Source organism: Balaenoptera borealis (assembly GCF_965194805.1).
Source record: "Balaenoptera borealis genome assembly, chromosome: 17".
In the NCBI taxonomy this organism is placed as follows: Eukaryota; Metazoa; Chordata; class Mammalia; order Artiodactyla; family Balaenopteridae; genus Balaenoptera; species Balaenoptera borealis.
Window position 1 is genome coordinate 65,485,346 of NC_138876.1, and position 14,754 is coordinate 65,500,099.

At 34.9% G+C, this 14,754-nt stretch overlaps 1 protein-coding gene across 1 annotated transcript in view; it reads left to right on the forward strand.

Moving 5' to 3' along the window:
* Window positions 1–14,754, forward strand: part of STAU2 (staufen double-stranded RNA binding protein 2) — a 286,094-nt gene that overhangs the window by 14,131 nt on the left and 257,209 nt on the right. Inside the window, exon 3 of the mRNA XM_082364073.1 lies at window positions 12,647–12,776. Coding sequence (XP_082220199.1) covers window positions 12,737–12,776 — 40 coding nt within the window. The 5' untranslated portion in view covers window positions 12,647–12,736. The remainder of the gene's footprint in view (window positions 1–12,646; window positions 12,777–14,754) is intronic.

Genomic DNA, 14,754 nt, shown 5'->3' on the forward strand with positions numbered 1-14,754 from the left:
ATATGTGCAACTTAAAACAGTACACTCTTAAATAACCAAGAGGTCAAAGAAGAAATCATAGGGGAAATTAGAAAACAATTAAAGACAAATGAAAATGAAAACACAATATACGATAACTTATGGGATGCAGTGAAAACAGTGCTCAGAGGGAAATTTATAGCATTAAACACCTACATTTAAAAAGAACGATCTCAAACAAATAACATAACTTTTCACCTTAAGAAGACTAGAAAAAGAGCAAAATTAAACCCAAAGCTAGCCGGAGAAAGAAAATGATAAAGATTAAAGTGGAGGTAAACAAAATAGAGAATGGGAAACAATATAGACAATCAGCAAAACTAAAAGTTGGTTCTTTGAAAACATCAACTAAATTGACAGATCTTTAGCTAGACTGACAAAAAAGAGCAAAGACGAATATAACTAAAATCAGAAATGAAGGTGGTGACATTACCATGACCTTAAAGAAATTAAAAAGATTATAAGAAAGTACTGTGAACAACAAATTGGATAACCTACATGAAATGGACAAATTTCTAGAAACACAGATTACCAAAACTGACTTAAGAAGAAATAGAAAATATCAACAGCCCTATAAGAAGTAAACAGATTGAATCAGTAATAAAAAAAAAAAAAAATCCCGGGACTTCCCTGGTGGCACAGTGGTTAAGAATCCTCCAGCCAATGCAGGGGACACGGATTCGAGCCCTGGTCTGGGAAGATTCCACATGCCGCAGAGCAGCTAAGCCCATGTGCCACAACTACTGAGCCTGCGCTCTAGAGCCCGCAAGCCACAACTACTGAACCCGCGAGCCACAACTGTTGAAGCCCGTGCACCTAGAGCCTGTGCTCTGCAACAGGAGAAGCCACCGCAATGATACGCCCGCACACGCCTCAACGAAGAGTAGCCCCCACTCACCACAACTTAGAGAAAGCCGCATGCAGCAACAAAGACCCATTGCAACCATAAATAAATAAACAAACAAACAAATTTATTAAAAAAAAAAATCCCTCCCAAACAAGGAAAAGTCCAGGACCAGATAGCTTCACTGATGAATTCTACCAAACATTTAAAGAAGAAGTAAATAAATAAATGAATAAATAAATAAACAAATTTATTAAAAAAAAAAAATCCCTCCCAAACAAGGAAAAGTCCAGGACCAGATGGCTTCACTGATGAATTCTACCAAACATTTAAAGAAGAATTAGCACCAATCCTTCTCAAACTCTTCCAAAACATAGGAGAGGAGGCAATACTTCCTAATTCATTCTATGAGGCCAGTATTACTCTGATACCAAAGCCAAACAAAGACACCATGAAAAAAAAAAAACTACAGATCAATATTCCTTATGAATATAGATGCAAAAACCCTCAACAAAATACTAACAAACTGAATCCAACAATATATATAAAGGATTATACACCATGACCAAGTGGGATTTATTCCAGGAATGCAAGAGTGGTTCAGCATAGGAAAATCAATCAATGTAATCCACTGCATTAATAGAACAATGGAAAGAAACCCCCACATGATCACCTTTCTGTATCAGTTGATACAGAAAGCATTTGACAAAATCCAACACCTGTTCATAATAGAAACACTCAAAAACTAGGAATAGAAGGGCACTTCTTCAGCATGATAAAGGGCATTTATGAAAAACTCACAGCTAACATCCAGTTCGATGGTGAAAGACTAAAAACTTTCTCCTTATGTTCAGGGACAAGGCAAGGATGCCTATCCTCACCACTGCTATTCAACATTGTACTGGAAGTTATAGCCAGAGCAGTTAGACAAGAAAAAGGAATAAAAGACATCCAAATTGGGAAGGAAGAAGTAAAACTATTTTTATTTGTAGATGACATGTTACCATGTATTGATATATAGAAAATCCCAAAGAATCTACTAAAAACCAAATAGAGCTAACAAATGAATTCAGAAAAGTTGTAAGTACAAGATCACACAAAATACAATTGTGTTTCTGTATACCAGCGGTATAGAATCCAAAAAGGAAATTAAGAAAACAATTCCATTCATACTAGCATCTAAAAGCATGCAGGAATTGAAAGACCTGTACTCTGAAAGCTATACAACGCTGTTAAAAGATATTAAAGAAGACCTAAATAAATGGAAAGATATTTTGTGTTTATGGATTTGAAGACTTAACATTAAGATGGCATAGTATGCAAAACAGTGTACATATTCAATATGATGTCTATCAAAACTCCAGTGACCTTTTTTGCAGAACTTGAAAAGCTGATCTTCAACTTCTTACGGAATTTCAGTGGGCCTAAATAGCCAAAACAGTCTTGAAAGAGAACACAGTTGGAGGGTTCATACCTACCCCATTTCAAATCATACTGTAAAACTACAGTAATCAAAACAGTGTGGTTCTGACATAAGGAAAGAGGTATAGACCAATGGAATAGAATTGAGAGACTAGAAATAAACTAATACATAAATAGCCAACTGATTTTTGACAAGATTGCCAAGACCACTCAATGCAGGAAAGAATAATATCTTCAACAGATAGTTCTGGGACAACTGGATATCCACATGCAAAAGAATAAACTTGGATCCCTACCTCACACCACATACAAAAATTAACTCAAGATGGATCAAAGACCTAAATATAAGAACTATAACTCTTATAACTCAACAATAAAAAGGCAACTCAGGGACTTCCCTGGTGGTCCAGTGGTTAAGAATCTGCCTTCCAATGCAGGGGGTGCGTGTTCGATTCCTTGTCGGGAAACTAAGATCCCACACGCCGTGGGGCAACTAAGCCCCTATGAGCCACAACTACTGAGCCTGTGTGCTCTGGAGCCTGTGTGCCACAACTAGGGAGCCCGTGTGCTCTGGAGCCCACACGCCACAACTAGAGAGAAGCCCACACACCACAACTAGAGAGAACCCTGCATGCTGCAATGAAGAGCCCATGTGCTGCAACAAAAGATCCCATGTGCCGCAACTAAGATCCGATGCAGCCAAGAATAAATGAATAAATATTAAAAAAAAAAGAGACAACCCAACTAAAAATGGGTAAAGGACTTGAATAGACAGTTCTCCAAAGAAGATGTACATATGGCCAACATGCATATGAACAAATACTCAACCTCATTAGTAATTAGGGAAATGCAAATGAAAACCACAATTAGTACGCCCTTCAGGCTCACTAGGATGGTTAGATTCAAAGAGACCAACAATAACAGGTGTTGGTGATGATGTGGAGAAATCAGAACACCTGTACAATGCTGGTGGGAATGTAAAGTGTTTCAGCTTCTGTGGAAAACAGTTTGGCAGTTCTTTAAAAAGTTAAACATAAAATTACCATGCAATTCCACTCTAGATGTATACCCAAAAGAATTGAAAACAGGTACTCAAATATAGGTACACACATGTTCATAGTAACACTATTTACAATGGCCAGTTGGTAGAAGCAGCCCAAATGGATAGATGACTGGGTAAACAAATTGTGGTACATACACACCATACAATATTATTTAGCTGTAAGAAGAGATGATGTACTGATACATAGTACAATGTGGTGAAGCTCAAAAACATTTTGCTAAGTGAAAGAAGTCAGACACCAGGGTCACATATTGTCTGATTCCATTTATATGAAATATCTAGAATAAGTAAACCTATAGAGACAGAGCACAGGTTGGTTGTTGTCAGGTCCTGGGGGTAAGGAGAAAAGGGGAGTAACTGCCTAATGGGTACCGAGTTTATTTTGGTGTGATAAAAATGTTTTGGAACTAGGTAGAGGTGGTTGCGCAACATTGTGACTGTACTAAATGCTACTGATGTCTTCACTTTGAAATGGTTAATTTGATGTTATGTCAATTTCCTTTCAATTAGAAAATTAAAATGCTTGCAAATAAGCATGAAAATATGACCCATAACTAGGGTAAATAAAATCAATCAATAGAAAGAGACCCAGAAATGACAATGATGATTGATTTAGAAGACAAAGCTGTCAAAAGAGTTGCTACTAATTTGCTGTCAGTGTTCAGGAAGGGAGAGGAAAATAGGAAAATGAAGAGAATAGAAATAAAAGATACAAAAATATGCTGAAATGGAAATTCTAGAAATGAAGAATGTAGTATCTGAAAGAAAAAAATACTTGATGGAATTAATAGCAGATAAGACACTGTATAAGAAAAGATAAATGAGCTTGAATACGTAGGAATAGCAACTATCCAAAATGAAGCACAGAGTGAAAAGACTGAAAAAAAATGAACAGAGCATCTATGAGCTGTTGGATAATATATAGTCTAAGATAAATTAATTAGATTCTCAGGAGAAGGGAGGGGGAACAGGAAAATATTAGAACAAATAATGACTGAATATTTTCTGTGTTTAGTGAACTAAAAAAAAACCCCCCAAAAACAACTATAAACTCCACAGATCAGTAAAGCTCAATGAATCTGATTTGAAAGAAACATTTAAAAACCCACACTAAGGCACATCATAATCAAATGGCTGAAGATCAGTGATAGTGAAAGGAAATCTTAAAAGCAGTCAGAGGAAAAAAAGACGTGAACAGAGAAATAGAGACAAGAATGACAAGAGTTTTTGTTGGACACTGCAAGCCAGAAAAGAGTGGAGTGATATTTTTAAAAGACTATAAAATACTTGTCAACTTTGGATTCTGTTCCCACTGAAAATGCTTTCTGAAAAGAAGTGACTTGTCATACAAAGGAACTTATTTACAAAACAGAACTAGACTCACAGACATAGAAAACAAATTTATGGTTAGCAAAGGGGAAAGGCAGGGGAGGGATATATTAGGAGTTTGGGATTAACAGATACGCACTACTATATATAAAATAAACAACAAGGACCCACTGTATAGCACAGGGAACTATATTCTATATCTTGTAATAACTTATAATGGAAAAGAATCTGAAAAAATATAGATATATAACTAAATCACTTTGCTGTACACCTGAAACTAACACAACATTGTAAATCAACTATACTTCAATAAAAATAAAATTTCAGAGGAAACAAAAAAGAAGTGGCTTTTTTGTTTTATTTTTAATTGTGGAAAAATATATATAACAAAATTTACCATTTTAACCATCTTTTTTAAAATTAATTTGTTTTTTTTTGGCTGCGTTGGGTCTTTGTTGCTTCACGCAGGCTTTCTCTCTATTTGCAGCGAGCGGGGGCTACTCTTCATTGCGGTGTGTGGGCTCCTTGTTGCGGTGGCTTCTCTTGTTGCAGAGCACAGGCTCTAGGCACACAGGCTTCAGTAGTTGTGGCACATGGGCTCTAGAGCGCAGGCTCAGTAGTTGTGGCGCATGGGCTTAGTTGCTCCGTGGCGTGTGAGATCTTCCCAGACCAGGGCTGGAACGCGTGTCCTCTGCGTTGGCAGGCAGATTCCCAAGCACTGCGCCACCAGAGAAGTCCCCCCATTTTAACCATTTTTAAGTGTATGGTGGCACTAAGTAGCTGAACAGTGTTGTATAACCATCACCGTCACCAACACCCATCTGCAGAACTTCTTGATATTCCCAAACTGAAACTCTGTACCCATTAAAACACTAACTCCCCATTCTCCAATCCACCAGCCCCTGTCAACCACCATTCTACTTTCTGTCTTTATGAGTTTGACTACTCTCGATATCTTGTATAAGTGGAATTGTACAAGTCCTTTTGTGACTGGCTTATTTTACTTAGCATAATGTCTTCGAAGTTCATTCATGTTATAGCACGTGTCACAATTTCCTTTTTAAGGCGGAATGATATTCCATTTTATATATATACCACATTTTGTTTATTCACTCATCCATTGGTAGACATTTGGGGTGCTTCCACCTTTTGGCTGTTGTGAATAATGCTGCAGTGAACATGGGAGTGCAAATATCTGTTCAAGTCCCTGCTTTCTGTTGTCCTGGGTCTATTTTTCCAGGAGTGAAATTGCTGGATCCTATGGTAATTCTATGTTTAATTACTGTTTTCCATAGTGGCTACACGATTTCACATTCCCACTAATAATGAACAAGGATTCCAAGTTCCCCACATCCTCACCAATACTTATTTTTTTCCTCCCTCCCACCCTCCCTCCCTCCCTTCCTTTCTTTCTTTTTTTGGTAATGGCCATCTTAATAGGTATGAAGTGGTATCTTATGGTTTTCATTTGCATTTCTTTGATACTAGTGATTTTAATATCTTTTCATATGCTTGTCAGCTGTTTGTATATCATTATTGGAGAAATGTCTATGCAAATTCCTTACTCAATACTCCCCCACTACAAGAAAAATTATAGAGAATGTCCTTCAGGCAGCAGGAGAATGAAAAAGATGAAAAAAGCAGAAATGGTAATTACTTGGGTAAATGTATAAGTTTTTTTAATCTTTCTAAAAGGTAGTTTATTGTTTAAGGCAAAAATATTAAGGTGTTCTTTGGCTTTTACATAAAAGTACAATGCATAATAACAGTAGCTTGAAGGTTGAGGGAGAAGGGGAAGGATGTTATTAAAGATTCTAATGCCCTTGATTAGGTGGTATAATATAAAGGTAGACTATGATAAGTTAAAGGTATATATAATAATCTCTAAAGCAGCCAGTAAAAGAGCAAAACAGAAAGTTATAACTGGGCTTCCCCTCGTGGTGCAGTGGTTAAGAATCTGCCTGCCAATACAGGGGACACGGGTTCGAGCCCTGGTCCGGGAAGATCCCACATGCCGTGGAGCAGCTAAGCCTGTGTGCCACAACTGCTGAGCCTGCACTCTAGAGCCTGCGAGCCACAACTACTGAAGCCTGCGTGCTGCAACTACTGAAGCCTGCATGCCTAGAGCCCATGCTCCACAACAAAGAGAAGCCACCACAATGAGATGCCTGCACACTGCAACAAAGAGTAGCCCCTGCTCGCTGCAACTAGAGAAAGCCTGCGCACAGCAACGAAGACCCAATGCAGCCAGAAAAAAAAAAAAAAAAAAAAAAAAAGTTATAACTAATAAGCCAAAAAAAGTAGATAGAATTGAATATACAAAATAATTCAGCAGAAACCACAAAAAGATGAAGGGGACAAAAACCAGATGGGAAAAATATAAAATAAATAGTAGGATGATAGACTCAAACCTAATGTTATGTATAATCACGTTAAATGTAGATAGTCTAGTGTTGCTTCAGCAGCACATATATTAAAATTGGAATGATACAGAGAAGATGTACAAATATGACACATAAATTTGTGTAGCGTTTGATATTTTTAAAAAAGTAAGTAGTCTGAACGTCCCAATTTAAAGGCTGAAATTGGATTAAAAATCAAGACCCAACCATATATCTGCCTGTAAGAAATAGTAACTATAAACACAAATAGGTTAAAAATAAAATAATGAAAAAGACATAACATGCTAACTTAGTTGAAAGAAACTTGGAGTTCTTTAATAAAACTTGGTTTTATTAATATCAGAGTAGATTTGAGAGCAAGGAATATTTATTACCTGGTAAAAATCAGATCATTTCATAACAATAAAGGGATCAGTTAATCAAGAGGACATACCGATGCTAAATATTTATGTACCTAAGCTCAAAACAAATGAAGCAAAAACTAATAGAAATTCAAGGAAATATTCACAATTATAGTCAGAGATTTCAGTAACTCCTCTCAATAATAGATATAACTAATGGACAGAAAAATTACAAAGATATAGTTAACTTGAGTAACACTGTCAACTTGACCTGGCTGCATTTACAGACCACTTTACTCAAGAAGAGCAGAATACACATTTGTTCACAAGTTCACACAGAACATTTACCAAGATAGACTATATTCTGGGCCATAAAACAAGTCTCAATAAATTCAAAAGGATTCAACTCATACAAAGAATCTTCTCAGATCATAGTGCAGTTAAATTAGAAATCATTAATAGAAAGATCCTTGGAAAATCCCCAATATTTGGAAATTAAATAGCATGCTTGTAAGTAATTCATGATTAAAAGAAGAAATCAAAAGGCAAATTATAAAGTATTTTAAATTGAATAAGAACAGAACACAGTGTTTGAGAAGATGCTACTAAAACAGTACTTAGTGGGAAATCTGTAGCTCTAAGTATCTATACTAGAAAGGAAGAAAGGTCTCAAATAAATGACTTTAATTTCCACCTTAATAATGTAGAAAAGAACAGATCCCAAAGGAAGCAGAAGAAAATAAGAGATAATCTGAATAGCCCTATATGTATTAAAGATACTGAAATTTGTACTTAAAAAATGTTCTCACAAAGAAAACTCCAGGTTCAGATAGTTTCACTGGTGAATTGTACTAAATACTATAGGAAGAGATAATATCGATTCTACACAAACTTTTCAAAAATATTTGAAGCCGAAGGAATGTTTTCCAAAGACTTTGATGTCAGCATTACTGGGGTACCAGAACCAGACAAAGATGTTCCAAGGAAACTACAGAACAATACTACTCACAAACATAGATGTAAAAAATCTAAACAGAATTTTAGCAAATCAAATTCAACAGAATATTAAACGGATATTATGTCATGACCACGTGGGGTTTATCCCAGGAATGTAATGTTGGTTTAACATTCAAAAAAATCAAATAATATATATAATTCCCCACACTAACAAAGTAAACAGTAAAAAGCACACAGTCATTTCAATAGATGCAGAAAAATCATTTGACTAATCCAGTAACCACTCCTGATTTAAACAAAAGCCTTCAGTAAACCAGGAATAGAAATGAACTTCCTCAGTATGAAAATGGGCATCCATGACAAACTTTGTTTGCTGATATTGTACTTATTGGTGGAAAGATTGAACACTTTTTTTCTAAAATTAGAAACAAGTTAGAGATGTCTACTTTCACCAGTCCTATTCAGCATTGTCCTGGAGGTTGTAGCTAGTGCAGTAGGGCAAGAAAAGGAAATAAATGGTATTCACATTGCAAAGAAAGGAATAAAACTGTCCTAATTCATAGATTACCTGATTTTCTATGTAGAAAATTTGATAGACTTCTACTAGACCTAATGAATAAGTATAGTAAGATTGAAGGATACAAGATCAATATGCAAATGTTGGTTGTATTTCTATACATTAGCAAGGAACAATCTGAAAAAAAAACCCATTTACAACAGTATCAAAAATATGAAATACATATATGGATAAATATAACAAAGTAAGTTAAAGAATATTTATGTTCAGTAATATAAAATACTGCTGAAATGAAAGGATACCTAAGTAAATTGAGAGATCCATTTGATCCTCATTATTCATGTATTCTGTATTTGTGAATTGGTCTATTTGCTAAAATTTATATGTAACCCCAAAATAATACTTGCAGCGCTTTTGTGATCATTTGCTGACACGTGCAGAGTGGTGAAAAATTTGAGTTGCCCTTTGTGCGCAATCTGAACTGAGGCTGAACAAGGTGACACTCTGCTTTCTTGTTTCCGTTCTCCTGCTATAAGTGAACGTCCTTTTCTCGGTTTATTTAGTGTCACATTTTTCACATTTTTCTGCTTTTTGTTGGTGATTTGGCTGTTTAAAATGGCCCCCAAACATAGTGCTGAAGTGCTTTGTAGTGTCCCTAAGCACAAAAAGGCTGTGATATGCCTTAGGGGTAAGATGTATGTGTTTAGATAAACTTCATTCAGGCAGGAGTTACTGTTAGTTGTGAGTTCAATATTAGTCATTCAACAGTATATATTAAGTAAGGGATTTTAGCCAGAAACACACATAAAACAGGGTTATTTATTAATTGACTAACAAAAACGTTATGACCAGGGGCTTACAGGAACCTAACCCGTTATTTCCCCAGAAGCAGTGATTCAGTATTTGATAGTTCACTGTTTGCGGGAACATTAAAAAACATAGCTGTCATTGAGATATCATCATCTCAGTAATGAGAATTGACTATATGTCATGTACACAGGTTGGAAGGCTCAACTTTGTTAAAATTTCACCACATTAATCTGTAAATTCAGGGGAATTCTACTGTAATCCTTGAAGGCATTTTTGCCTAAAATAATTTCACATGGAATTGCAAGAACTTAGAATATCTAAAACAACTTTGAAAAAGAACCGTACTGGGGAGCCAACACTACCTAATTTCAAGAATTTTTATAAAGCTATGGTAAAAATGGCATTGGCATAAAGGTGGACAAACAGATCAATGAAACAGAATAGGTAGTCCAGAAATAAACATACTTACATATAGATAACTGATTTTTTAAAAAATTTTTTATTTATTTATTTATTTTTATTTTTTTGTCTGTGTTGGGTCTTTGTTTCTGTGCGTGGGCTTTCTCTAGTTGCGGCAAGCGGGGGCCACTCTTCATCGCGGTGCGCGGGCCTCTCACTGTTGCGGCCTCTCTTTTTGTGCAGCACAGGCTCCAGACGTGCAGGCTCAGTAGTTGTGGCTCATGGGCCCAGTTGCTCCGCGGCATGTGGGATCTTCCCAGACCAGGGCTCGAACCCATGTCCCCTGCATTGGCAGGCAGATTCTCAACCACTGCGCCACCAGGGAAGCCCCTAGATAACTGATTTTTGACAAAACCACAAAAGCAATACAGTGGGAAAAATATAACCTTTTCCACTAATAGCGCTTGAACATTGGATATCAATATACAAAAAATGAAATTTAATCCATACTTTGCACCATGTAGAAAAATTAATTCAAAATGGTTCAGAGACCTAACTTTGCAACCTAAAGCTTCTAGAAGAAAACACAGGAGAAAATCTTTGAGACCTCAGGTAGGTAATGATTTCTTAGATACAGCACCAAAAGCACAATCTATAACTGAACAAATTGATACATTAGACATTATTAAAATTAAAGCCTGCTCTTTGAAAGACTCTGGTAAGAGAATGAAAAGAGACGCCACATACTGGGAAAAATTTTTTGCCAAGCATATTCCTGATTAATGACTTGTATTTAGAATATACAAAGAACTCCTCAGATAAAACAAGAAGAAAAAGAAATGACCTAATTAAAAATATTCAGATAGACACTGTACTTCATATATGTATATATATGTAGATAACATATAAACAAATGAAAAGATGCTCAACATTATTAGTTTTGAGGGAAATGCTAATTGAAACCACAGTGAGATACTATTACACACCTATTAGAATGGCTAGAGTTAAGGAGACTGACCATTACACACCAATTAGAATGGCTAGAGTTAAGGAGACTGACCGTACCAAATGTTGGTAAGGCCATACTATGTTTTAGCAGTGTTTAAATCCCAAGGTGGCTTCACTTGGAAAAGTCAGAGATTGTAGGCGTGACACTATGGTCTGCTTTGAATCAGGTCCTTGGGCATCTTCTTTCTGTCAGAACCTTGGTACATACTTTAGAAAGGACAACAGTAATTAAGAGTCTAAGACTTACCACTGTAAACTGTTTCCAACATTTGGTATGGCTTTGTAAAATAATTTTTTAGGTATAAAAGTTACGCATATTCAAAAAAAGTAAAAACAAAAAGGTAAAACAATGCAGTACTTCAAAGCAGAAAGTGGACACCCCCCTGCTGCCAGCCCCGCTTCTTTAATGCATGCACGTTTGATTTAAAGAAAATAAAAATAAGATTAGACAAAGAGCTGTTACAGCTTTTTTCATTCAACATTTTGTAATGTTTTCCCATGTTACTACCTCATTCTTTTTTCAAAGCTGCATCGTCCATCGTAGCTTAGGTAGCCAGTCAATTATTGATGGATAAATATTTAGGTTGTTTAGAGCTCTTGCAATTACAGTCTTGCTATGTAGGTTGTCATTGTGTATCTTACGCGAGTCCTCCTGCAGTATGAATTACCTAAACGTACAATTTCTGTTTTAAAGATAGATGCAATTGAAAAACTTTAATCAATATTCCCAGATTGCCTGCCAAACAATGTGTACTTATTTATGTTTGTATCAATAGAATTTGCACCCATTTTCACACATCCTTGTCAATACTTATATGATTTTTTTTTTCATTTTATCAGTCTAATGGGGTAAATTTTATCTCATTGGAATTCAAATTTTTATTTCTTTTAACACTAGCTTTTTGAACAGATGTGTTTACTCAATACATTATATGAATTGATTGTACATTTTTTTCTGTTGGATTTTTTAAAAAAATTGATTTATGTCATCTTCATATTTTATGGACTTTATTTTTATCCTCTTCAGTTTTTCTTCACATGTTACAAGTATTTCTTCCCTAGTTTGTTGACTGTTTTTTAGTGTCATTCATGGTGTGTTCTGCTCTATAGAGGTTTTACATTTTTTGTATTGTTAAATCTGTCAGTTTATCCCATTATGTCTTTTAGGTTTCTTATCTAGAAGAGCCTTCTATGTTACAGGATTATGACAGATATTTAGCCAAGTTTTCTTGTGCTTTTGTCATATTTTTATATTCTTCATTTTAATACTTTTGGAATTTATTTTTGTGTCTATATGAGATAGGAACTTTAATTTTTCTTAATTAACAGACAATTATAATACAGCAGTTTGATCCTTGGATGGTGATTTTGCTTGGACCACCTTAGGTTATGGTCTAATTTGAAGTTATAAGGTTTGTTTTAGTTACAGCTATGGACAGACAGTTATATTTCTGCTAGAAGGCAAGAACCTTTGGAAGGTAAATTCCTTGCTTTTTTGACTCTGTTTTCTTTCTTTTTATTTTACTTGGGAATTAGGAAGAGTCCCTTCCAATAGCAGGGAATAGGGAAAGGGGAGCCAGCAAAGAGACATAGAAACTGTGTCCAAGTCATTTTCTGGGACCAGGGATGGAAACGGATTCTTCTGTGGAGAGACTTGCCTTGGCAGGTGAGGTAGACTATGATTTACTAGCAACAGCTCTGGCCGTGATTTAACTACCTTAAAAATGTTGCTACTCTAAGTTCTGGCTTAGGAAACTTGGTGTTTTCGTGGATTCTGGTCACACAGTTTTTTCTGCTATATCCTATTTTGCATTTATAGTCTGCTAATGATCTACTTGCATTTGCCAGAATGTGATGTGTTTATTGTGGTTTCTCCTGCATGTGTGCTCTGGAAAAGCCTGGACTGTCTTTCTCTCTTCCTTCCTTGCTAACTTGGTGAATGCCTACTTTCCTTAACTAATCTAATCAGCACCTCTTGAAACCTGCCTTTCAACACCCCGTTCACCTAAGGAGTCCCTTCTAACAGCCTTACTACAGAACTTTTCATGTTGTAGTTTAGTGTATTTGTTTCTTGTGTGTCTGTTTTTCTACCAGACTCTGAGCTCCTTTGGAACAGGGATTTTGCCTGTTAATTGAAAACTGTGAACTGTATTATCTTGGTATATTTTGAAGATTCAAGTCCCACAGAGTCCAGGACATTTTATAAAGATATAAAAACAATCTATCTCAAAAGAGTTATGTCTCTGTTTTGCTGAATGTGCAGATCCTGTTATTATGAATAGCTGTTTTACCAGTGTTACTTATCAAAGTTACGGAGAGTTACATGTAAACAAATTTTATGTCAATAAAGGTAGAATATTCCCTAACAAAAATATGAGAAATCTTAAGTGTAATTTATATCACACTTGGGGATTTTTCAGTGGAAACAAACTTAATATGTTATAGTAAGTCAGTGGAAAAAATAATAACAAATACATGCTTTTTATAGAATATTAAAGAAGTATATTTGTATGAATAAAATCAACTTATCCTAACGAACATTTTAACTCAGAATATTTTAGCTTAGGAAACCATGAAAAAAGTTTATAAAATCATATCACTGTATGCATATTTGATGATAGTGTGCTTTAACAGATTACTTATAAGCAGAATAATAATGCATTCTTATTGTTAATAGTATCTTACATCATTTCATTCAACCAATACCATAATCCACTAATATAAAAACAACTATTATTTCTGTTTTACTGTCCAGGAAAGTGAGATTTAAGTACTTTCTCAAGGTTACGTAGATATCAATCAGTGGCAGAGATATCCAAAACAGGCTCTTAAATAGATGGCATTTGTTCTCTCAAAAGCAAAGTTTTAGAATTGTGAAATTCATTATCGTTAATTTTATTTACTTCTAAGTAGTTATTTATCTACTATTCCAGCCACCAAATTGACTTGAAGCCTGTTTCAAAATAGCTTCATTGAGGACATTCTTAAGTCTCTTGAAAATGTATACTTATGCAACAGTGTACATATTTCTCACTTTTTGTACTTGTTGACTTTTCTAAAAAGTAATATATAAATTAAGTTGATAGATCCCAATTTTTATAGACCAATTTGTTTTATAATTTTGTAGATATTTTGTCAAAATTTTGGTTTAATTTTGATATTACTGCTCTACCATTGATCTCTGTCAAGTAGTTAATACTAATAAGATTTCAGATTGAATAGAGGAACAACTATGGAAAATAAAATTTTAATCATTTTGTAAAATAAAACATATGAATGAGAACTAATTATTTTTAAATTTACCAACTTTAAATGTTTGGGTTTTAGTTATAAAGTTTTATCAAAGTGAGATTTTACATGTATTTTGCACACCTTTCACACCAAAACTTAAATCACACATTAAATCCATTGTGGGATTTCATTAATGGATTCCATGAGTCCATTATTGGATTCATGTTATTTTTATGAAGCAGAAAGTTAGAATTAATGGAATATAAGTTTAATACCATGTTATTAGCACTTTCCTTTAAAGAATTTAGATCAGATTTTCTTACCAAGTTTACAGAGCTATAAACTTATCATTTTAATCACATTTAAACATATTTAAATCCTAGGCTATTAATTTTTATACTGTAAAATTGTCA